This window comes from Sceloporus occidentalis, unplaced genomic scaffold (assembly GCF_023333645.1).
Source record: "Sceloporus occidentalis isolate IW3139 unplaced genomic scaffold, rSceOcc1.0.p SCAF_1, whole genome shotgun sequence".
In the NCBI taxonomy this organism is placed as follows: domain Eukaryota; kingdom Metazoa; phylum Chordata; class Lepidosauria; order Squamata; family Phrynosomatidae; genus Sceloporus; species Sceloporus occidentalis.
Window position 1 is genome coordinate 303,941,526 of NW_028316981.1, and position 27,174 is coordinate 303,968,699.

At 40.6% G+C, this 27,174-nt stretch overlaps 1 protein-coding gene across 1 annotated transcript in view; it reads right to left on the reverse strand.

The window, feature by feature from the left end:
• Positions 1-27,174, reverse strand: part of LOC149324180 (netrin receptor DCC-like) — a 173,459-nt gene that overhangs the window by 20,451 nt on the left and 125,834 nt on the right. The window contains exon 2 of the mRNA XM_089499204.1: positions 16,248-16,532. Within this exon, the coding sequence (XP_089355330.1) occupies positions 16,248-16,532 (285 nt within the window). The remainder of the gene's footprint in view (positions 1-16,247; positions 16,533-27,174) is intronic.

Below are 27,174 nucleotides of genomic sequence, written 5' to 3' on the forward strand. Positions count from 1 at the left end.
GAGACATCATCAGAACCTGAAGGGCATGTTTACCTCTGTTTTCTGTTCATGTGCCTAGTGGTAAGGTGAATCCACTCTGGAATTTAATCTGAGTTTTAAAGGAGCTATCTTAGATGCTGAATTTTATAACTTAATTAAATTTAGTACCTAGAATATATCCTTTAAACCTCAGACTAGAAGCCAAAGCTCATTTTTGCCACACTGGAATTGGAACAAAGGCACATGTCAGATCTAACCTACAAAGTTTTTAATTTCTTTTGTCTGCCCCTCTTTTTAATGTATCCATCTTTCATGGCAATGCTGCTCAAGATGGTGCACAACAAGAAAAATTAAAAACAATTTTCAAAATAAAACAAACTGCAAGAAAGTACAAACAATGTGGACATTAAACCCTACAAAAATCAAGTCAGCAAGAGCAACATGCAAGCCAGTTCACATATGAGCTCGTCTAGAAACAGCATAAGTAAGAAGAAAAAAGCCCTTGAAAATGTATTAAAAGTCTATCTCAAAAGCTATGGGTGTCTTTGTTCCTAGACATACAGAACCCACAAGTGCTTTAAGCTTACAATTTCAGAATTGCAAAGCTCAAATAAGGAGAAGAGATAGGTGGGGGGAAATGGAATGAATCTGCTGGAAGACAGAACATACACCTGACAAGCTGAAGAAGAGAACAGAAAACAAATGCTTCTGATCACTCAGGAGCATTGGTGGTTTTATTATTTACTCTATCTCTTACAGAGGAGAAAATAATATTTTTAAACTCCTCGTCTATAAAATGGAATAGACTTGCAAGAAAAAAGAGAAAATCATTTATGGAACTAGTGGGCTTGGTGGAGAGGTAGTGCTGAAAATTCTGGCAGTGGCTGGCTGAACTGTCCTGATGTCATATAAGACAAGTGACAGCAGACATCATGGCCTAAGCTCAAAAAGCAACCCAAGATGCAAAGACAGAGGTGGGTGGATTGGCTGGATTCATGGCTTATGCATTGCCACCTGAAAAATAAAGCCAAGTTGCCTGATCCTGAAATCAAGCCTCGTGGCTCAGAACCTCTCCTTTCATCAGATCTCTCACAGATGCTTCCTGAGGCTGATTTGTCCTTTGTGGGTCCCTTCTTACTAGCCTGCTTTACCAAAGAGTAAAGCATCCCGGCTTTCACAATGCCTATCCAAGAGTGGATACAGAATGTCAGGGAATGGGAGGTGTTGAAGGATGTGCCTCAAGGACAGGGTGTGATCCTGCTTTAGATTTGTAAAGGGATACATCATACATCTGGACTGTTAATATCAAGCCTCCAGTGTTTGTCAGAGCAAGTTAATATCAAGCTTCAATAATATCAAACCTCCAGTGTTTGTCAGAGTTCTCCATAATGCTGAAATCTCAACTATTTTGGGGCCCTACACTATTGCCCTGAAGGTTGGTATTGGAGGCAGGGAAGACCAGAAGCAAAGCTGGCTCTGGTTGCCATTGGAAGAGCTGTTCAGAGCTGGGCAAGGACAGGAAAGTTGATGTGGAAGAAGGAAGGAGGAAGACTGAGCTGAGAGGGGGAGCAACTGATTGAGAGATTGGAACTACCAGAAGACATGTATGTGATCAATACCAAGCAGAGAAAGAATATTTATTTCCTTGAAATAATCTCCAAAATATTCTAACAGTCCTCCAGTTCTTTTTGAGTGATTTCTAAGAATAGGTGTTTTGAAGTGGTTCATCGGGAACTGAATGAGTCTACTCCTCCATCCATAACTCCCAAATTTGTCTGCTAACCTTCTGAGTAATACCACTCACTACAATCACATCAAAGGGCATTGAGTTCAGCTTGTTGCAAGAACCTCTGGAGATCAATCTCCATCTTCAAATACATTCAGAAGCAAATTACATGGCACCCATAAGCCTCTTGCTGTGACCTGTACTCTGTGTACTCTGTGTCTCTGTACTCCACATAACTTAAACAAAGACAAGCAAACCCAGATTGATCACACACGTGCATATTTATTTAATAAGGAGCAGACCAAACTTTCACCTGGCCTTAAGATAACATGCTCGACAGGTGGGCAGTCAGCAGTTTCCTGACAGCTATTCATTCTTGCACTTATGACTCTATTACTCTTGTGACTTCACTTAGAACACTTTCATGGCAAAGTGATTCACCACCAAAGAACATGCAGCCACATCGGTATTTATTTTGATTCACCTTTTAGTCTGTCATTTATAGCCATACCTGTAGATGAACCAATTTGAGGGATAATTCTGAAATTTTACCTCTACTCGACATGAAAAATAGCATCTCAAACAGAAGTCATGGTGAATTTGAGTATTGTTCCTCAAGAGAAACATCAGGCAGGAGGAAGAAAAAACACCTTCTAACAAGACTAAGTACATTTCTCAAAGGGGCTCCATGTTCACATAGCTGCAGTCAGTTAGGCAGGTTGCTCCCAGGAACTGGGAGCAGAAAGTTTGCCCTTACAGTTAACTTCCAGAAGGAGGCAGGCAATACCTCAAATGAACACTATTAAAGGTAATGACTGTAGTAGCTCCTGTAATCCAGTGATAGCTAATTATTCAATACTTGTCCAATATTTAATCACCTCCCATGTTCCTTAAGGTGATCAATGGGATGCTGTTCCTTCATTCCAAAGGTCATGGGATGTGGGCAAAACATGGCTGCCTTCATGGCTATAATAAATTTGGGAATAAAGGTGTATCTTCACATACTATCATTTTTCTGGACCATTAGAGGTTCCTATTTCACAATAAGTGGCAGCAGCCATCAACCTGAGGCTTGCCTCTCAATTTAGAGAAGGAAGGAAGATCCATCTTTTCTAATAACAAGTATTTCTCCAACCAGAATTGTTGTGATATTTCCTCCTCCACTCTGATGTCTAAATCATAGCAAGCCTCCACCCATATTTTTCATCGAGAGGAATGAAAGAGGCTTGGTGGTCACTTCCGCCTGTTTAAATACTTGAAGGGATATCATATTGAGGAGGGAGCAAGCTTGTTTTCTGCTGCTCCAGAGACTAGGACCTGGAGCAATGGATGCAAGCTACAAGGAAAAGAGATTCCACCTCACCATTAGGAGGAACTTCCTGACAGTAAGGGCTGTTCGACAGTGGAACAAACTCTCTCAGAGTGTGGTGGAGTGTCCTTCCTTAGAGGCTGGATGGCTATCTGTCAGGGATGCTTTGATTTAGATTTCCTGCATGGCAGGGGGTTGGACTGGATGGCCCTTGCCATCTCTTCCAACTCTATGATTTTATGATTCTACTTATAAGATGCCATTAGAACTTTAGCTTAGTATTCTCTCTGTGTGTGTACCTTCAAGTAATCTGTCAATTTATGGCTTGCTGTTGTTTTGTTGTCACTGTGTGGAAATACTGGGTGTTGGAAGGGATCATCAGCACCACCTCTGTCATCACCATCACCATCTTCAATGGCTGTACACTGATAGACTTTTGCTCTATAAAGTTGTGCCCATTAAATTCCCCATTTTATGTTAATCCTGCGGCTATCACAACATCTTGTGTGTTATGGATTCCATAAATGAATTCTTTCTATCATCTATCTATCACATCTACCTTTCATATTGGGCAAAAATCCATTTTCACTTGCCTTTTCTGAATCTTTTCCCAGTCACTGACATTCTTTGAATATCAAAAGAATAATCTTTTCATGTATGCAGACTGAACAAGATATGCATTCAGTTGTCATCAGGTGTCAGAAGCAAATTGTGGCAGAGTTCAGGCTCTAGCAACCCACTGAAATTGCATACAACTGGCTCAGAAGAAAAGGAAGAAATCAGCCTGAGTTTGCCAAAAGATAACACAGATAAGTGATTTGAATAAAAATGTAAATAGCCCCTGAAATTAAAGGAGCTGCAGCAGACTCCTTACCCAACTACCATTCATATTGTTATGGGATAACTTTCTGTGTGAGAGTCAATGGACCTTACCACATGGGGGCTTTTTGAGCGTCAGTTCGCATTGGCCAATGCGTATTCGCGTTATATAGCATTGGAGTTCCACACCTGTGAGCTCTGAATACGCATTGACCAATGCGATATAACGTGAATATGCTTTGGCCAATGCGTATTCATGGCTGGGTTCCGAACTGAAGGCAGTCGGCTCCTCCGTTTTCCGAGTCCGCAAAATTAGGGGATCGGCTGGATCCGCATTGATGGCCAGTGCGGAACCTCTGCTGCTTTGGCTGGTGTGTACATCCAATCCGCTGGTTCTCCTGAAGACCACCGGTTACAAATCTCCCATGATGCTGCGCTGGAATTTCCCCCTTCTCCTTCCGGTGGCCCTTTCCCCTTTTAGCACAACCGCTGGGGCTGGGAGCGTTATTTCCACTGAACGAGATAAAGCAGAAACCTTTTGTGTCCGGGGAGGGGGGAATGTATATGTATATATGTGTGTGTGTGTGTGTGTGTGTGTGTGCAAGCATATACATGCAGCATTACACTTTCAGCTGCTCCACAGTTTGTGTGTGTGTGTGTATATATATGTGTGTGTGTGTGTGTGTGTGTGTATGTATATGTATGTATATGTATACACACACACACACACACAAAGATGTGTGTGCAAGCATATACATGCAGCATTACACTTTCAGCTGCTCCACAGTTTGTGTGTGTGTGTATATATGTGTGTGTGTGTGTATATATATGTATATGTATGTGTATATATGTATATATACACACACACAAAGATGTGTGTGCAAGCATATACATGCAGCATTACACTTTTGGCTGCTCCACAGTTTGTGTGTGTGTGTGTATGCGTGAGTGTGCATATGTATATGTATGTATATATATATATATATATATATATATATATATATATATATATATATATATACACACACACAGACAGACAGCTGTGTATGTACATATATAAATACGGCTTCACACTTTTGGCAGTAACACTATAAGTGTGTGTGTGTGTATATATACATATATAGATACACACACACACACACACACACACACATATATAAACACTCAAGCAGACAGATGTGTGTGTACACATATAAATAAGGCATCACACTTTTGGCTGTGGCACAGTGTGTTTTTGTATATATATGTGTGTGTTTGTGTGTGTGTGTGTGTGTATGTGTGTGTGTGTGTGTGTGTATATATATATATATAATTATTGTTATTATTAACCTTTATTTATAAAGCGCTGTAAATTTACACAGCGCTGTACATACAATCTTTTTAATTGGACGGTTCCCTGTCCTCAGGCTTACAATCTAAAAAGACACACACACATACACACATACACATATATATATATACACTCTCATACAGACAAATGTGTGTGTACACATAGAAAAGGCATCACACTTTTAGCTGTACCACTATGTGTATATATATAAGTATGTATGTATGTATTTATGTGTGTGCATATATATATATATACACACACACACACACACACACACACACACACACATATATACAGATGGTGCATACCCCTTTCGTAAGTGGCTAAAGGCAGCAAATCTCGCGATATACCGCGCTAAACAGTGACCTTATTCTTCACCCCTAGAAGTTAAAAATGTTGCACCCCGTTCAGAGCCCCACAGAGCATGCACAAAGCTGCCGATGCGCATCGGCAAACACACATTGTATTGGGCTGGTGTGGTGATCCAATCTGCACCGGCCTCGCTTTGCATGAATACGCATTGGCCGATGCGCAAGACCTCGATCTGGAAGGCTGCCCAGGTGTGGATGAATGATGCGATATGATGCGAATACGAATTGGCAAAGCGTATTCAGAGAGCGCGAGTGTGGATGAACGATGCAATATGACGCGAATACGAATCGGCCAATGCAAACTGACACTCAAAAAGCCCCAGTGTGGTAAGGTCCAATGAGTGTGGGTTTAGCATGAAACAAGATGTCACACTTGACAGAAAAGCATGGATAAATTGTGAAATCCACAGAAATCAAAGACTCGACCGTGGAATGCTGACGGTAATGGAAGGAGGTCCTCTGTTCTCTTTCTCTTATTCTCTCTCTCACTCTCTGTGTATGTTTATGGTTGTGCCTATTGAAAGAGTTTCAGCTTAAAGAGTGGCCATGGTTCCCAAGGAACTGATTTAGCCTAATTATGATACCTTTATGGAGATTATCGCATATCGTTCTCAGAACGTTCCGTGTCGTAACGTGATGAGAACATTCCTGGAACGGATATTACCGCATTAGCAAACTAGAACGTGATCAGAAAGTGATGAGAACACATTTTACCGCACAGCGCTTCCTTTTTCTTGAAACCGTTCCCAGAACATATTCCACCGAGGTCCATTCAAGCTGAGAGAAATTCATTCTCTCATTCCTCCGTCTCCTGATTGGCTGAAAGAATGACAGGCAGGGAGGCAGGGAGGCAGGGAGGCAGGCAGGCAGGCAGGCAGGCAGGCGAGTGACTGCAGTGAGGGAAGGTGTGTGTGTGTGTGTGAGAGAGGGGGGGGGGGAAGAAGGAGGGAGGGAAGAAGGAGAAGCTCCATGCAGGTCTCTTCAAGCCGAAGGAAAGCAAGTTGCCAGGGAGGGGACTGGGCCAAGGGCAGAGCCCCGGCAGCCATAGCAGCTCTTTAAACCGGTTAGAAAAGAAGAGTCTTCTGCTGTCATCCCAATTCCCCTTTTTGGCAGCTTGTCACCCTTTTGCCTCCTGTGTGTGTGCGCGCATGTAATGTGTGCCTTCATAGAATCATAGAATCATAGAGTTGGAAGAGACCACAAGGGCCATCCAGTCCAACCCCCTGCCATGCAGGAAATCACAATCAAAGCATCCCCGACAGGTGGCCATCCAGCCTCCGTTTGAAGACCTCCAAGGAAGGAGACTCCACTACACTCTGGCGGAGTTTGTTCCACTGTCGAACAGCCTTTACTGTCAGGAAGTTCCTCCTAATGTTGAGGTGGAATCTCTCTTCCTGGAGCTTGCATCCATTGCTCCGGGTCCTAGTCTCTGGAGCAGCAGAAAACAAGCTTGCTCCCTCATCAATATGACATCCCTTCAAATATTTAAACAGGGCTATCATATCACCTCTTAATCTTCTCTTCTCCAGGCTAAACATCCCCAGCTCCCTAAGTCGTTCCTCGTAGGGCATGGTTTCCAGACCTTTCACCATTTTAGTCGCCCTCCTTTGGACACGCTCCAGTTTCTCAATGTCCTTTTTGAATTGTGGTGCCCAGAACTGGACACAATATTCCAGGTGGGGCCTGTGAGCTTCCCTCCCCACTTTAATTCTTCTCTGGCTCTTTGCTATGGAATTCTGGGAGTTGTTTGCTTGCTTTTGTGTGGTGCTCCAAACAGAGGAGCTTTTGTGGGTTCCTTCCTGGAGGGAAGGAGGAGAAGGTCCTGGGCATCCCTGCCATCCCTGCCTCCTACAGGCTGCCAGCACAGGAGCCCCACTGGACATGACACCAGAGCCCCCCCCCCCCCCCCGGCAGAAGCAGCCAGACCCTCTCCCTCTTGCTCTCTGCCCTCTCTCTTTCTCTCTCTTTCCCTTCTTTCCTCTTCTCTCCCTTGTCCCAACTTTCCTCCCTTCCCTCCCTCCTTCTTTGCCCCCCCACACACACTTTCCCTCACTGCAGTTGCTCGCCTGCCTGCCTCCCTGCCTCCCTGCCTGTCATTCTTTCAGCCAATCAGGAGACGGAGGAATGAGAGAACGGATAAGAATACCGCACAGACCTCTGTTGGAACGTTCTCATCACATTACAGCTTGCTGGGAACACATTCAATCCGTACCCTCCTGGAACACATGTAGAACACATTTAGAATGTTCTCAGAACCCGATTGGAACACATATGTGCGGTATTCTTAAATGTGTTCCGTTCTCATCACGTTCTGAGAACGTTCTCAGAACGCAGTGCGGTATTCTTCTATATCATCAAGCAATTCTTCTGAATGAGAATTCAGTATTTTGGCACTGACTGGGGTTCAAGATAGCTTGAAGTGGTGCTTAAGGAGATGTGAGGTTTTAATTTATTCTCTTTTAACATGCATAGCTGTTGTTAAACAACCATCAGGCTTTTAAAAGTGAAGCTTTTTATTTTTAAAAGAAGGAACTGCAAATTTTCTTTTATGTTCCTTTGTATCCTCATCTTAGCACCCTATTAGCACCAGACAAACACACACTAACCCCTTTACACATACCACTGAACAGTGTGAAAAGTCAATTGATTTCAAAATATTAAGGTACAGGCTTCATTTTTGTACCATTCACTGCCTTGCACTTGTGTCTGCACTGCAATTATTTTAGTCAAGACAAAAGAGCTGAAAAGATTTCAGGAAAACGACCGATAAAAGCCTATTGTAATCGGCCATTAATGATTATGTAATAGTTTCACCTAAAGAGTCAGAAGGTTTGTTGTTCCTTTGGATTTAAAAATAAAGACTAAAGTAATCTCTCTAAAGAGTTTTGGTGGGAGGAGAAGAGCAGACACTTAAACTATTTTCAATGATTAAAACTGTATTCATGGAAAATGTACAGTGTTTTGTTGCTTAATAGACTTGTATTATGTGTTTATTTCTTCAACAACAACTTCCTTACAGACCATAATGGTTAGAGGAATGTGTTGGCTCCTTTGACCACCTCTGTGGTTTTTCTTAAGTTGTGAAACACCTGTTCAGATTGTTGATTTCACTTTTTGTTTTCTCACCCTTGGAGAAATGAGGTGCATTTTAAAGAATTGTAGCTTTTATAGGTGCAGGTTCAGGAAGCTGCCACACTGCAGAAAAAAAGCAGTACAACTCCAATTTGACTGCCATTACTCAATTGTATGGAAAGCCAGGATTTGCAGTTTTGTGAGATGTTTAGTCTCTCGTGTTAGAGAGCTCTGGTGGCAAAAGAAACTACACATCCCAGAATTCCATATTATTAAACTATGGAAGTGGTATCAAGCCGATTTATTTCTGCAGTCCAGCAGCAGCCTTAGTTTTCTTTGGGACCAGGTTCTTTTTAGCACAGAACAAAGTAAGGAGCAGAATTGTGAAATGATAAAATGTTAATCCTCTCGGAAAATCATGTAAGTCAGTTTCTTAGACAGCAATGCCCAGAACTGATATTTGAGGACTAGAGAAGAACACTATGTTCCTGTCAGGTATTTCATGCTACATAATATTTTATCTTCGTTGTATCCCACTCAATCCTGATCATGACCATCCAGTGGGGTTAACACTTTGTTTTATTTTATTTATTAACATTTAGATCCCAGCTTCCCTCTGCCTGGAGGGCCTTGTTCTCATGTGATGTGGGTCGGCCTAAGAGCGAATGTATGGCCCAAGGTCATGCAGTGAGTGGAGATTGCAAATTCCCCACTTCAACATTATAATCGTGACACTCTGCTAAGCTGTTATATGCATCTGAAAACATGAGGAAATGAGGCTGATCAAGTTTACCTCACGGGTTTATGGCCTTGCCTACATAGACCAAAACATTTGTTTTCCTCCCATTCAGCTGTTGTCCTGTTTGGCTGACTGATGTCCCAAACCGCATTCTGGTGCAAGTAGTTCTGATGTTGTCTGGAATGTTCTGCACAAGAACTGGGGTTTAACATCCTTAAGAAGATTTTTAAAAACAACTCTCTTGTTTCTTCAGATCTTCTTCTGGGAAGACTGAAACCTTCCATTCCCATCCATGGTGACTGTCTGCACAGGTAAGCCACTGAGCCACCCAGCTCATCCATTGGCACCACAAGTTGCTCATTCTGAAGTCAGAAAGAGGCACCCAGCCACATGATCATCTCTGGGTACCTTGCTCTGACCTCAGATGTGAGCAACGTGCAGCAGTAGCCGATACACTGGGCAGCTTGGCAGGCATCTTCCATGGCACAGAAGTGGAGAGTCAGGTAATGGGGCAGGTTGAGCAGCTGTGCTGCCCCTGGAGTATCCTGGCCAGCGCAGACAGGGCTATGGAAACTGGACTGTGTCTCAAACTATGTCAGTGAACTACACTGGCTGTCTCTAACTAATTATTATCCTGTGTTTGCTGTACCTGCTTCTGTAATTAAACTATTTCAACGTTTTCAACTATATATCTCTCACAGTGCTCTCTTCCATCTTCCAGAGCAAGGCTGGGAATCATGCAGCCTTCAGGACACATGTGGCCCTTATGGGTACCAGTAAGACCCTTGAGAACTCCTTCACACACACCCCAGCCTCCAGCAATAGCCAATATTATTTTTGACCAGAACCCTCCAGATTTTCTACTGAGAACGATTTTTTAAAACTATAAAGTGCTATTTCTGGGGGTTCCACACTATAACAGTAAGATTCCCCTTTCTCCAAAAAATATCAGACCAAGATTCAGCTCGAAGTGATGAGGCATTACCTCAGGTCATCTAAAATGGCAACCAAACAGTGCACTGTGATTCTCTGGCTCTGGAGCATGCCTGCCCCTACAATAGAGTTTGATGGAGGTAGAAAAATACACATTGCCTCTACCATCTATTTGTTGACCTTTGACGATCCATCTGGAGGTAGTTCCGTGATGAATGTTGTAAGTTTTTAACATTTTATGAGCCATTTTCCTGGCTATGGGGAATACACAGTGTTTATGATAATCTCTTTGTCTTATTTGTCCTTTTAGACCAGTATTTTAATTAATGTGTTTTAATTGATGATGTTAATTGATTTGTTGTTGTTCCCTGCCTTGATCCAGGAGGAGAGACCGGTAACAAACAAACAAACAAACAAACAAACAATGATAACAACATCACAAGATCACCATTAGTGATTATGTCTTCAGAATGTGTGTGTGTGCGTGCGCGCGTTCAAGTCACTTGTTGACTTACTGCAACCTCACTGATTTTATATGGTGTAGTCAGCATGGAAATGCTGGGTCTTCAGTGGAATTTAGTCAGTGTGCAAAGGAGGTAGAGAACTCCAAACTCCACAGTGACCCTCTGTCCCAAAATAAAGAAGTTATAAGCTGGTATAAAATGGATTTAGGTCTGCATATGTCACTAACAGGGGGAGGATGCATGTCTTTTGAAGCTCTGAATCACAGCTTTGTGTGCTGTGTGTGTGTTGCTCTCTATAATAATCTCCCCTACTTAAAACTGCAGACATACACCTAGACTATTTTTCATTGTACAATTAAATCAACAGCAGATGTGATGTTGACAACATTTTAGACATGCAGTATAATGTATAATCTGAATTACTGTTGCACATTTGGCTTAATGATTATGCATTAACTTGTACAGTGAGTAATAATATTATCAGCACTTATCTTTGCCAAACAGATCTCAGTGTGGGTGTTTTAACTTCAAGAATGTGAAATAACATATATTAATATCATCCCTAGCCAGTCACATAATCCTTCTTATCCACAATGGAGAAGGCAAGGATCAGGGAAGGATGTGGAATAGATAAGATTCTAACATGATAGTAGGCTCAGAAGCACTGTGACTGGTAACAAAAATAAGCTGCGGGTGTGTCAGGAGTTGAGTCTTTCATCTTGCCTGACATGGTTAATAGGGCCTGATTTGCCTACCAAAGCTTGTTTGCTTACAATGTGTTGTAGGGTACTGTCAGGCTCCCAATTACCACCCCCAAACAACAAGAGGCTGTGCTTATAAAAAGTAACAGCTTTATTGAAAGGTAAAGGTATAGGCAACAGAAGTGACTTCTTTGTCAGGAATGAAGATACATAGGCCTGTTACAGACAGGCCAAAATAAAGCTGCTTCGAGTCACTTTGGAGGAATGGTATTTCAATGATGCATGTGTCCTAAGAGTCCAAAAGCCGCACCAAATCTGCGCTCCAGTCCTTAGAACTGGAGTGTGCCTTTGGTGCGGCTTTTGGACTCTTAGGACGCATGCATCATTGAAATAGCATACCTCCAAAGTGACTTGAAGCAGCTTTATTTTGGCCTGTCTGTAACAGGCCATAGTTACAGATGGGTTATATATTCCCACGAGCAGACCCACCCCCATAGAGCAATAAAGTTAATTAATTGGATCAGTCTTTCCCACGCAGTGAGGAATCTCCACCCCGATGACGTAGTGTCCTCTCGTCCGGGCTCTCTGGCCTGTTCCCAAAACAATTAAGTTCTCACCAAGCGTTATCTCCTCCTCGCACCTGTGGCCTTGAAACCCAAACATCCCTCACCACTAGATTAAGTAATATAAAACCTTAACAAACTATGAATATATGTAAGAATGGTTATATATCCCATCACCCCCACAACCCAACGTACATGGTAGCATATTAAACATAACAACAACATATATTAACATCATAAACATATTACTATAACAGCCTATAAGTAGTAGCATTAACTCCTAAGGTTTAACTCACCCCTCCCAACACAAGAGCAGTCTCTGCCTGGCTGGGTAACTCCCTAACATTGTAACATTCCAATCCCAATAAGCAAGCACAGAAACTAGCCATCTATCTATCACCTTCTAGTACATTCTAACTAACCAATATATAGCAAACCCATTATGTCCTTAAGCAAATAATATCTAAACAAAACCCTAAACCAATAATCCCTCTGACAGAATCCCCAAATGAATATATAAATGACAAATGATTATATGAATGCAGGGGAGTTCTGACAGGTACTAATACTGGATAATAGGGCATGTAGTCCTAAATTAATTAAGGCTATTGTTCACATTTCTTTGCAGATGGGAAAAGGGAGGAAAGGCTGGTCTCATGAGAATGGATGATACAGGGTGAAAAGATGGTATGGGTGATCATGGGAAGAAGGGAGAAATGATTTTCTAGAACATGGACACATAGCCCGAAAAACCCACAAAAACCTATAGAAATGAGTTTGTTTGTTTTAATGTGGTGTCAGCCTGCAAAATATTTGAATTACTGTATGCTTTAATTGTGCAGTGTTAAAGCCAATATGTTAGTCCTCTCAACATATGTCTATAATTTTTGAATAAAGGTTTTCTGGTGGGGGTTTTTTCTACTGAAGCCTGGATTTCTGAACTGAAGTATTTCTCAACATGACAGGGTGCCAACTTAATAAGTACCTTTTTTTTTTCTAAATAAGAACTGATCAACTGGCTGTTATGTGCAGTTCACTCAGAAGCCCGTAGAGAAGAGTTATGGCCAGCTGGTATGCTCAATCGCACACAAAAGTATTAATTCTGCATCCAACTCTACAATTTGCTCCTAGGTTAGAATGGCATTCTTCCTATCCCATTTTTCAGTCCAGGTAACATATAGCTAGCATTTGGCTGCCTCTGAATCCATGGTGTCTCTGTATCTTCTTTCCCATCATCTTTGTCTCCAAGAAAGCTGAACCCCAGTGTTTCTTTTCATGATTGCAAAGTGGTGGCACAAGCATTTCCATCTTCTCTAGATGAGAGGAAGCTAATAAATCTGGATTTCCTTTCCCCCACCCCAGTTATCTCCTTTTATAGAAATAATATGTTTTATCATCCTTAAGGCTGAATTGTTCATGGTGGACGTCTCCACCTTTTAAAAGGAGCTTGATCTGATGGCTCTTCATCATCCCTTCAAGACTTAACACTATCTTCACATTAGATCAGAGTGAGTAACTTTGCCAAGGCTGATGACTACACATGTCTCTTGCTAGATCTGAGATAGCCCCAAGAACCCCAATTTTTTAAATCAATTGCTTTCTAGAAATGTCCTTTGTGCCCTCTAAGGCTTGTGGTACCAATTTTAAACAACATTTTCTAGCACGTTTCAGATTCAAGATAGTTCTTTAAAAAAAATGAAGTGACCAACCAGGTAATTTTGAAAAAAGTCCCCTGGAACCTCAAAGAGTTCAAAGGTCCAAACACCTTGATGAAAGTGTCCTACAATCCCTAGAGGATACTGGGAGTTCAGTTAAAATGGGGTGCATATAGAGCTTCAATGTAGCCTTTGAAGCCCTTATATGGCCTAGCAACTACATGTTGCTCACTCCTGTATTGAGTGTGTGCCTTTAAATTGCCCACTGACTTATGGTCAGATTTGTCCATTGAGGTATGGTGACCCTATGAATTCCATTAAGCAATAAATATCCAGAGGTGATTTGCCATTGCCTTACTCCATATGTAGCCTTAAGCACCTGGCTTTCCTTGGAGTTTACAATCTGAATCCAGGTACTAAGCAGGCCTGCTCTTCTTAAGTTTCCATTAGCAGATGAGATCTCATGCCTTCAGGGTACTGAAGTAGTATGGGGAAGAAGGAATGACAGTAGAAGCTGCACCAGCCAGAACATCAACTGTGGTATTAGCTGACAGAGGGGTGGTATATTATCACTTGAGAGAAGTAGCCTATATCCATAATCTGGTAGCTCCTGCTATTGCCATTCAGTAGGTTCAAGCAGAGCTCTCAATAAATACTGTGTGAATTTGTTATAGGACGAGAAGCAGCACGATAGATAGATTGGCTGAAAGACTAGAAGTAGATTAAGGGCTGTTCAAGAAGCAAAATGTTCTGTTTTAAAATGCTCAATGGATTCTACTTTCCCAAACATCCAGTTTGCTATCATTTTTTTCTGCCATAGTTTGGATCTGTCCACCAGTTCTGTCCCTATGTTAAGGTCACACAGGTATGATCCAGGAATGTATGGCTATAGTGATCTAAATTTAAATTGCAAAGAAGCTGAGGCAAAGAAGTTTGCTTCCAAAGACATTCACTTACTGCTCTGTAAATTTGCATTGCAAGCAACATATTCTTGAGCTACAACAGCATTAGTAAAACTAACAAATTCTCCTCCACCTCTCTCTCTTTGACCCCATGTTTGTCTTCATGCACCTGCTATATTCAGTTTAGTAATGGTACTGATGTGTGATAGCATGTGGCTCAATCCACAGTCAGGAAAGCTAGTAGAAAAGGTTTAGTGCACTTTGGTAGCCATTAATAAGCTAAATAATAAAATGAACTTGTATTTATTTTAGAAAGGAGAAAATTTATCTGTTAAGAAGATGCTAAATTGCTATTTAAATTTAAGTTAAATGTCTACAGTAAACACCTAACTTGAATGAAGCTGAGAAATGTAGTGGATGGTTTTACCTCCTGCTGCTGCTGTTTTGAACTGTGGAAAAGGATATAGCTGCATGAATTTATCAAAATAGTATTTTTCATCCATCCATCATAAACATTCTTTTGCTTTCCCTTTCTTCCTCTCTTACAATCTCTTCTCCCTATCCACCCTTCATCTTTAGTCTACTGACTCCCAGCAAAAATAAATAAATAAAATTCAGGATTAAGAGCTTTAAAACTGCATTTGCACTGCAGAAATAATCCAGGTTTTCACCACTTTAGCTGTCATGGCTCAATGCTATGGAATTCTGAGAATTCTACTTTTGTGAAGCATTTAGCCTTCTCTGTCAAAGCGTTCTGGTGCCACAACAAACCACAATTACCATGATTCCATAGCATTGAGCCATGGCAGTTAAAGTGATGTCAACCAGGATTATTTCTGCAATGCAGATGCAGCCCCAGTTTCCTGAGATAGAGGGGAACTTCTATGCAATCTGCCATACTAAATACAAGAAGGTTAACTGTGGGCCAGAGCAGAGAGGCTGGAAAAAACAACTCAATCCAGCTTTTTCTAAAAGTGAGTCGAAACTCCTCTGTCCACAGGGCCAGCTCCCAAGGTAGGCCAAATATGCATGGCCCGACCACATGGTGTGGTGTCAAGCCATGTCATTAGGGTTTTTGTTGTTGTTGTTGTTGCCTCACCACAATGAATATGGTACCCCTTTGATCAGACACACAGTGATACATTGGCAAAGCACAATCATGGAGCCCCACCTATATGCCCCTTCACCTCATGCCCCCTGTTGAACTGTCTGGTTTTTGTATAGTTTAACTGTGTCCATTGGAGGTGTAGCACTACATTTTTTTTTTGCTTTGCTGTAGCCCCACACTCATGTCAGAGTGTTTACATGTAGACATAAAAATGCACATTTTCTCGGCTAGTCCAGAGTATCCTGGCTTCCTTTTGCTCTGTTTTTTAGCCCCAGAGTGCAGCTTCACTTCAGTTTCCACTGGGTTTGGAGGTGCGCATCATATAAACCATGCTTTCATAGCAGGTGGAAGCCACTTTATTTTTCTCATCTGTATCACCCCCTGTATCCAAGAAGTGGTTTGGATATTATAACCTAAATCATTTAGTAAGGATAGAAAGAATATGTGTAAATATTTAGAAAATGGCTGAAAACCATGTTTCTCAAGCTACAGAACTGTCCATTGTGTCCCATTTAGAAGACAATGCCACTGCTTATTTTATGGACACAGGTGGAGACATACACAGAGGTTCCTTACCTGACAAAACTCTGACTTCTGCTTCATTTCCAGTTCTTGAACTTGCAGGATTTTTTGCCAGGCATCTATAGATCCCACTGTCCCCTGCTTGAATTCTGCTGATTTGTAAAGATCCAGAAGGCAGGACTGCCACACGGGTATCACCAGGATTCAAAATCAAGTCTTCTTGATTCCTCTGCCAATGGATTGTAGGCATAGGTTCTCCAACAACTTCACATTTTAACAAAACAGTGTCTCCCGTAAATGCTGTGACAGAGTCCGTCTGAGACAGAAACCTTAATGGACCTGTGGAAACAGAGAAAACACCAGTTAAGAAGAAGTGTACCACTTTTGGTAATGAAATTACTTAAACTGTCAATTAAACTTTAAAAACTGAGTTCTAATAAAATACTCCATAGACACCACATCCAATGCATCATACTGGGTAGATCCATTGGAAACCTGTGGTCCAGAATCATACTACGTATTAGAAAGAACCAAACATCATCATCATGTTCCCAGTCTTGTTGGCCTTCCACAAACAAATAGGAAAGAAGGCTAATCTAGACCAGTGGGGGTCTGAACAAAACTGGTTAGGATGCACTTTCTGATACACACATGGACCATACCTGTCTCTAAGCCTGTTTTTTCTGATGCAGCATACCTCTAATTCTGACACCTGAAAACCCTGCGTGAATTCAATTGATATGGTTTAGTCTTCATTGCACTTCACAGAATCCCACCAGCATGCATGATCCATCCAGTTTCTATATGGGGCATTGAGTTTTGTTCCCACATGGAAATCTGGCATGCACTGGGTCTTAATGTATGCATTTTCATTTTCCCCCTATAACAAAATTGTTTTTGTGTGGATATTTCAAATATACATACTTTTAATCACATTTATTTACTATAGACACTTGATATCTGCTGAAATTTGGTCCCAAGGTCCCCCATGGATATCAGAATCTGTGGATGCTCAAATACCATTCTGTACAATGGTGTAGTTAGATGGTGTCCTTAATATTAAATGACAAAATCAAGTTTTGCTCTTCGGATATTTATTTATTTATTTATTTATTATTATTTTTTTTTTGGGGGGGGTATTTTCAAGCCATAGATGATTGAATTCATGAATACAGAATCAGTGGATACAAAGGGCCAACTGTACTTGAATTTTTGGTTTGTATGAGTGTTCAGGGTTTTGTTTTGTTTTTAAGAAAAGGACTCTGATAGTTGTGGCTTCCCCCTTACAATCAAAATATATCTGTGAGCTCAAAATAGTCTCACAGATCGTGAACCAAATAATTTTTTGAATAATTTTAGTTAATGCATATATATTTCCATCTCTAGTGTCCACGTATAGTCTACATCTTCCTAACAGCAAGTTATTATTTGGTTATATGCTTAATAAAATCATGATATTTACAACCAACATGATCTTGGCAACATGAGGCAACATGAGGTCTAAAAAAACGAAAGACATCGAAACCAAGTTCTTTGAGGAACATATAGACAAAACTGGGCACATTTAGCCCAGGGGACATACATTAAAGGGATAGATACTGGATGACAATGGTCTTCAAATATCTGAAAGACTGTTGTACAGACCAGGGATTAGATTTACTTTGTGTTGCACCAGAGACCTTCAGTAGAATCAGATCCAAGGAAGCGGATTTTGACTACACATTAGGAGACATTTTGAAGTGGTGTAAGCTGTTTGACAGTAGAACAAAATGCCTCTTGAGAAGATGAGTTCTTGCTTGCTGGAAGTATCAAGCAGAGGTTGTATCTGTAAGGAATATAGTTGAATTCTATCTTTCAGATCCTTGAGCGGGGGTTTGGTGGCCTCTTTGATTCCTTCTAACACTATAGCTCTATGAATCTAGAGACATCTGTCATTTAATTTGACTATATTCAAGGAAGTGCCTTTCAACTTTGTCCAGACCACCATGTCCCAACCCACCAATTAGTGTTTTGACTGGTGGCAATTTTATGGAAATATATGCCCTAAATCTATCCATCTTCCTCCTTGCATGGTTAAGGGTTCCCATAGTAGCAGACTGGGTTTTTAATGCCACCATATACAGCAAAAGACCCATTAGTTAAACACTCACTTATTCCATTACTACAATAAGAAAAACCTCTCTCAGTTTTCATGCTAAGTTATTGGCATTGTCTCAGGATTTTAACAGCTCTCCACCCACAGGAATCTTGCTATGCTCTTGAAAAGCAGATCCATTAAACATTTTCTCTTCATCTTTTCTTAAAAAATCAGAAATAGTGACACTTCTATGAATGACCAAAGAAAGTTGTCAAAAATCACCTCAGGGGTTCCTGCCACATGCAGAAATAAAGCAATTTGAGGACACTTTTACTTACATGGCTCAATTCTATGGGATTCTGGGATTTGAAGTTTGCTAAGGCATCAGAGCTCTCTTGGCAGGTAAGGCTAAATATCTCACCAAACTACAAATCCTACAATTCCATAGCATTGAATCACAGCAGTTAAAATGGTATTCAATTGCTTTTTTTCTGCAGTGCAGCAGTAGTGCAAATGAATATTAAAAACACTGCATCCTATAATGCAGTGCAAACATGAGTCAGACAATCTGAAAGGAGATGGGAAAGGCTTCTATGCAGACATGATGTCAAATATGCACAAAGCCTTCACAACAAATAGTAGACTAATTATCTGAAGGTCAACAATCAACTCATTTTATCTATTATCTCCATTGTACAGTAGGCCCTTCACATTTGCTGAGTTTAGGGAAGCACTGTTTTGTTTTACCTATGAGAACTCCTCCAGCCCAGCTCTAAGGTCAACATCCACCAGCAAGACCATAGAATTCTCCTGGAGGATCTACAAATGCCTAGAGAAGTATTCTCTCTATGAATCTCTAGGTTCTACAGTGAAACCTCTGGTGAAAGCTGATCATAAAGTTAAGCTGGAGGACCTAGAAATTCTCACAGAGAATATATTAATCAAATTTGTGAATAATCAAATCCGCAAAAGTCAAATCTGCAATTGTGGAGGGTTGTCTGTATTATGTTGCGGGATATGTATAATGCCCCACTTAAGACCATTTTCAGCACAGTCCTATCTATGTAAATTACAATTGATTTTCTACTGGGTGAATAATTACAAGAACACCATCTTCATGAATTACCTCTATTAGCAAGTTCTGCTAATAGAATTCATGTTTGAATTGAGGAAGCAGAAACATGATGTGTCTTGCAGGACTGTGGCCTTATAGAATTTAGAAGAAGAGGAACATGATGACCTAATGCTTAACTCTTAGGAAAGCCAACAGATTTCAATCCATGCAAGGCCCAGTATGCATATACAGAAAATGAAGATGAGGTAACAGATTCCCACTTGAATGGAGTGACCCAAAGTATGCTTTTAAAAATGGATAAATCAAGATATGAGTCATCTGCCAGTACTCAGGGTCAAGACTTATTCTAAAAGCTAACTGTAAGGTAATAAAAGACAAGTGATTTTAAAAAATCCATCATAGTGATCTCAAGAAATAATACATATGAGCACTTCTGCGAATACAGTGGCTCCTTGTTATCCACTTGGGTTTGGTTCCAGGACCCACAGTGGATACCAAAATTCGTGGATGCTCAAGTCTCATTACATACAATGGCATAGTGAAATGGCGTGCCTTATACAAAATGACAAAATCAAGCTTTGCTTTTTGGAATTTATATTTTTTGGGAATATTTTCAAGCTGCAGATGGTTAAATCCATGGATAAGGAATCTGTGGATAAGGAGGGCATACTGTACATATAGTACATCAATCCAAAGGGAGAGGTGGGATAAAAATAAAATCTATTATTATTATCATTATCATTATCATTATCATTATCATTATTATTGGGGGCATCTTCCCATTGTGTCACATTGCTCAAGTCAAAAGGCTATATTGGAAAAGCTTGAATCCTAGCACCTCTGTTTCAAAGTTAAAATCAAATGACAATATTGTAGAAGTCTAGTCTATGACCAGTTTTCAACCACAGTAGTTAATTATCAGGGTTTATAGTTCTCCAATAAAATCAGACCCCTAGCACAAAGCAATAGAAGAAGGCTGTTGATTGGAGATAAAAAGTTAGCTGGACCTTCATTGTCTTGTAGCAGGACTGTTGTTGTGTTACTCTTGTTTTTCTATCTGGAAAAAATATATGAAATTCAGGAAGCCTGTGGACTGCCCATAGTGTTCCACCATCTGAAATTGTGGCTTACATGTCAATGGGACAGTGGATCCACACCAAGTTTTATTCTGAACTTTAAAACGATAAAAAAAATCTTCATTCCACTGATGATGATGATAATAATAATAATAATAATAATAATAATAATAAAGATTTATTTCTAGCCTGCCCAATCACGAAGAATCCGGGCGGGTTACAACAATAAAATACATCAGATTACAATAGAGTTAAAAAATCAAACCTTAGACCTACCCCCCCCCCCCAATTCCCAGTACTAAAACAGAATTAAACAGTAATAGTTTAAAAACATTAAACAACCAAAAAATAGGCAGAAACATTGGCAGGGAAGAATAGACAGGTGAGGGGACAAATATCTCTATATCTGGGGAGGGTAACTAAGTTGGAAAGGCCTGCCGGATAATAGGAACCATCAGCAAAATCTGGTCCCAATCCTCATGAAAGGATATTCCCCTTCATGTGCTATCCAAGATCTGGGAAAAGTTACTCATTTGGATTAATACCCCCATAATGTTCCAGAAGGAAGTGAAAAATGGAGAGGTGTAACTCACTCTTCCTTCCTCCTCCCCCTCCTCTTCCTGGCACCGTTTCAAGTTCTTCTCTGTATTTTTTGTCTGCCTCTGCTCTGTTAATTGAGACAATCCTCAAAGTCTTCCATCACTCAACCTCACATCATGCCTTTGTCCCCTTGGGAAAGATTGCCTTCTTACCAGGGTCTCGAAGAATACTCCATACACCTGCTTTTAAATTCTAATCGGAAAATGGCACGCAAACATGATTTGCCCGAAGGCTCAGTTGGCAGCTTATCAAGATCCCCATCTTCCCCCCACAGAAAGCTTAATTATTAAGTAATTAAAGTTCATTCAATAATAAAAATGGCTTATCATTGGGGGGACAGACCTTGGGGTCTGGGGCTTGTGTATGACTATTAATATTCAGCAATTTAGTAACACTCCATCAAATCCCTTGAGGAGAGACGCTTTAAAATGCTTTGTTTGTTTCAAATTAAAGTCTGCAAGGTTATTTAATGGAAAGGAAGGACCCATTTTCCCTACCCGTTCCTTTCCCCTCCCTCCTTCCCCTTTCAATTTGCACAACAGCTGAAGGGCAGAGAACCAAAGTAATGGAAAGAAGCTATTCGCTTCAGTTTTGTTCTGATAGTACCAAAGGGAATGAGAAACAGCAAACCTGCAAAGTCAAATATGCCACAAATCTTTCTTCAGTCCTATTTTGCTTACTTTCCTTCTCTTTCTCTCACTCTTTGTATACACACACAGACATGCAGGCTAGAGCTAGATGTAATAGCTGAGATACCAACTCCTCACAGGAATTGAATCCTGGCTGTGAGAAAAGGTGAAAGAATGGAAGGAGCAGCCATATAGAGCACACTTGGGGTTAGGCAAAAAGTCTTTCTGGCAGCCAGGACCATTGTTGTTTTGTGCTTTCATGTCATTTCTGACTTAATGGCATTGCCATCCTTTGAGGCTAAGAGTGTGTGACTTGCCCAAGATCACCCATTGGGTTTACATGGCTGAGCCAGGATTCAGACCTTGATCTGCAGAGTCATAGTCCAATGCTGCAACCACTGCACCATACTAGGGAAGGTGAAGCAGCTACCTTGGTTAGCAAAGCAGAGGCATGCTGTTGAGATAATAGGTTGCATACCACAGAGACCTGCCTCATAGCTTCTGTGCTACCTTTTTCTCCTCACGTCCACTGCAGGATTCTTTCCTATTGCTGTTGAAGTGAGTGTCAATGTCATTCCGGTCTACTTCTGAACATGGAACAAGGAGGCACCCATTTTGTTCTTTGGGCCGGAGTCATAGACATTTGGATCCAGCAAAAAGGCTCCTCTCACTATTTCAGGATGTGGACCTGGAGTCAAACTTCAGCGGATCCCAAGGACCCACTTCAGTTGATTGTAGCTGCATCTGTACTGCAGAATTAATGCAGTCTGACAACACATTAACTGCCATGGCTCAATTCTATGTAATTATGAGATTTATAATTTTCTGAGATATTTAGCTTTCTTTCTGAGAGAACTCTATTGCTACAACAAACTACAAATCTCAACATTCCATAGGAAGGCACCATGGCTGTTAAAGCAGTGTCAAACTTCTATATTTCTTCAGCCTGGGTCTCAAACTAGGGCCTGCCCATTAGAGTAGCACAGTGAGTTGGGAGATTCCATGATTAAGCATGTAAATTTTGCATGGCATAACAGACAAAGGCATTCTGCATTGCAGCTGTGGATTCGTAACCTATAGTTATACTTCCATAACTGCTCTGTATTCTATTATACTGTTTATTCATGATGGTGGTACTATGTAATGCCACAATTGCAAGTGCCCCTGAATTTCACCTTAAACTCCAGGAACTGCTCTAAGAGGTGGAAGCCTCTTCTGCTGACAGTCAGGGAACTACAGAATGATATTTCCAGCTTGCTTTCACCAGCATGTGAAGCTGCAGTTATAAGAAACAGCATCCCTCTCACAATTCCTCATTGCACCACAGATTGCAGGTGGGAGAAGGCTGGGAACATCATCATGCTGAACCCAACTGCCAGCATAATAGATCTTCATTCTAGTTGCATCTACTGGCTGCTAGGGTAGGTCTGGGAGTGGGCTTTCATACCAGGAGAAAATATTTAGTTATGCTCAGCAATGTAGGCTCTCAATGAAACGCTTCAAATATAGTATAGATGTTTTCTGAACCTATTTGTGTTTTCTTTTCTATATTTGAAAGAGCCCACAGTATTCTGAACCTGTTTGTAGTCTTCTTTCTATATTTGAAAGAGCCCACACTATCTTTTAAGTGCATGACAAAAGAATGTAAGATGCAGTACAGGCATTTGTCATCATCTAGCAAGTTCTTCCTTGATCTTGGAAGAACTACATGCACCTGCGCTGTAGAAGTAATGCAGTTTGACACCACTTTGAGTACTGGAGATCCATCCTATGAAATCCAGGGATTTGTAGTTTTACAAAACCTTTAACCTTATCTGACAAAGATTGCTGGTACCTAACAAAACTGCAAATCCCAGGATTCTGTCAGATAGAGCTATGGCATTTAAATGGTGTCAAACCCCTTTATTTCTACAGTTCAGATGCACCCATAGTGGTGTGTTTTTCTCTAAAGAGAAAATATGCAATATATTCTACATCTAAGTCAAATACCTAACTTACATGAAAGTATTTTTCATTACCTCTTGTCCTAAATATATTGTTACTGTGCACAATTAAATGGTGATGCATTCCATTGGAAGTGTTGTGGGAAATTAGTTATTTGCTACACGGGACAGAGCCCTACATTCAGTACTGTCTCCTGTTCCAGAGTTAATAAATGCAAACATGGTTTCAGTTGACAGTTCTGAACCCTGGAAGGATACTCTAAAGAATCAATAGAAAAGAAACTGAGCTTTTAGAGCACAGTGAAATATATATAATTTGCACAGAAGGTTAATTTATAGGAACCATTGTCTTAGTTGTCCATTTCTGTTGATGGTGATGTCATCTTTTGAACATCTGTGAACAAGGGAAGAAATCATATTGATGCAAAGTTTCAAGTAAATCTGTTGCAATTCAAATCTGTGATTTAGAAAAACTCACTGGGAGAAAATTGGTGTTAATTATATGCATTTAAGAAATAGTTTCATACTGGAAAGTCAGAGAAGGTGCTTCACGCCTGAAGTAGAGAAAGAGTGATTTGTGTCTATTTTTATCAGGTTTGTCAGAATGATTCATCTGATGTGTAAGTTGTTCAAAATATTACAATGAAATACACTTTAGGCATATGTAATTTGCCCAATTCAAAAGATACCTATCATTTCAAGGAAAGAAAGAAAAAGATCATACAGGCAGGTACCAATGGTTAAAAAATATATATCTCAAAATCCATTTCCCTGAAGGCAAATTATTTGGATAATTTCACAGCCCCAAATACATCTGGCTAAAAGTTGAAATCTGTAGAAATATCTGATCCCATTGAAATACCTGTAGAGAGTTTATGCAAAGACCATATTGTTTTAATCTGATGTTTTAAATGGCCTTATCTCCTTCAATATAACCTTTAGTGCTTTCCCAGATTGTCTATGGTTTTTGGCCTGTTCTACAAAGTTGAAATGTCTTTCCCCAAATTTGACTATTGGCAGTAACATCTTTATGGGTTTTTGTGGGTTTTTCGGGCTATGTGGCCATGTTCTAGAAAATTTTCTTCCTGATGTTTCACCAGCATCTGTGGCTGGCATCTTCAGAGAATGCTTTGCCTGGAAAAAGCTCGGTGTATATATACTGTGTGAGCCTGGGAATGCACTTGGACTGGGCTCTACAGGCCAACGGTTATTCCAGCTCAGATATCAGAAGGGCAGCCAGGCCCAGGAAAACCCAGAGAAATGAAGACAAGCAGCCACCCAAAAGGAATGTATTTTCACCATACATCAAAGGAGTCACATACAGAATAAGCAAAGTGGTGAGGAAGCACAACCTTCAAATGGTTTACAAACCGACAAAGATAATCCAGCCAGTGCTTCACTCAGCCAAGGACCAGAGAGACCCTCTCACAGCTGCAGGAGTTTACTGCATACCATGCAGCTGCGGAAAGCCTACATAGGGAGCAACAAACACAGTGTGCAAACAAGAATCAAAGAACACGAGAGGCACTGCAGACTGGGTCAGCCTTAAAAATCAGCAGTAGCAGAACATGCCACAAACCATCCTGGGCATAAAATGCTGTTTGAAAACAGTGAAATGCTGGACCATGCCAACTACTACCATGTCAGGATGCACAGGGAAGCCACTGAAATCCACAAACATCTGGATAATTTCAACCGGAAAGAAGAAACCCTTAAAGTGAACAAAATTTGGCTACCAGTCCTGAGGAATAGCAAAACTCAGCAAATGCAAATGGGAAACCATTCAGAGTCAGGGGCTTTCCCAGCAGATAATGATCAACAACTAGCAGACATTAATCCTCTTTTGCATTAGCCTCCCAGCCTGAGGCCAGCCATCAGCAACAGAGCAATATACATGCAAATCACTCCTGCCTTCCCAGGCTCACGCAGTATATATGGACCCACTTTTTCCAGGCAAGCATTCTCTGAAGACGCCAGCCACAGATGCTGATAAAATGTCAGGAAGAAAATCTTCTAGAACATGGCCACATAGCCCGAAAAACCCACAAAAAACTATGGATGCTGGCCATGAAAGCCTTCGACTTCTCAATGACATCTTTAATTTAAAACATCCTGTCATCTTTCCTTCTCCTTTATTTGGCTTTTTCCTCATCCACAATCTGAAACATCTGTAAAATTCAGTTGAATTTGTTTTGAAAAGTTGTTCCTTGCCCTTGGGGATCTCACCATGTTTCTCACATTGGCCATTGCAGATCCTTTAACTGGGGCTGCAAAGGGTCTGAACCTATTTACTGTGCTATAGAAATAAACTTTAACAACAACAACAACAACCTGGGGCCAAACAATTTCCCAATAGCAATGTCTTGTGAATCAACACATTCACAATGTAAAACTGTGCAGAGACAATTTCTGTAATGTGCATTTTTCTTATTTTAAAATGTTTAAATAATTATTACTAATGAATAGTTTTTCAAATTATGTTCACTGTTATAATGAAATAGGTATTTAAGGCCAATGGTGTCTGGGGGCTTTCATATCGCCAGGTGGTGAATTGGCTCCTTGCTGCATTCTGAATTAAACATTCTTTAATAAAGATTGAAACCCACAATAGATTGAAACTCCACTCACACGGAGGCCACTGCCTACCATTAAGCAGGAGTAATTCATAAGAATATATTGTTGTTTTAGGGGAATCTTCCATCCTTCTTGCTACTTTGTTGATTACAGCTACTCATGGAGTACAAAGAAGCTTGAGCAGGGTGGTGGCACATAATGTTATGATCCCTGATCATTAAAATTCCCAGCACTTGAACCAGCTAAGCCCTGGTACCACTACACTACTGTATTACCCCTTTCTAAAACATTCCAGTGAAATACCCACTTTGTTCAGGGTAGAGAAGTGGGGAAAATATTCCCTCCACTCACTAAATATCAGAATCTTTCTCCCTGTTTTGTACCATTTTCTTCTTTCTCCCTCTGTGTCCTTCTTTCTCACCCAGCTCTATTCATGATGTGTAAACTCACCTCCATTTGCTTTGGAATTGGGTCAGCAATTACAAGCATCATTGGAGAATGTTTCCAGAGAAAATGATGTTTGATTCGTAATACACTTGAGCTTTACAAGCTAGGCAATTGTGTATTCTGAAGCAGGTAATTATAGAGTTGGGAAACATCTTTCCTCCTCTACCCTCCACCCCAATCTCTTTGCCTATGTGTCTTTCTTTATCTCCCCACGCAAGTGTTCATTGCAGTGATATTTTATCACTGCAGGCACAATATCCTATAAAATGTGAATAAGAACAATGTAGAAACTGAGAGCACAGTCCTACACAGCTTCTTGGAAATATCTTTTCTTGGGATCTTTTATTCATGGGGTTGCTAAAGGTTGAGGACAGCTTGACAACATGCTGCCTTGGGTCTCCCATGTGGAGAAATGCAGGCATAAAATAAATAAATAAATAAATAAATAAATAAATAAATAAATAAATACTGTATGTCTCTTTTATGCATTTATCCAATTTTGCATCTGAACCTTGACATAATATGCCACTGAAAAGTGGTATATTTGTGGATTTGTGATG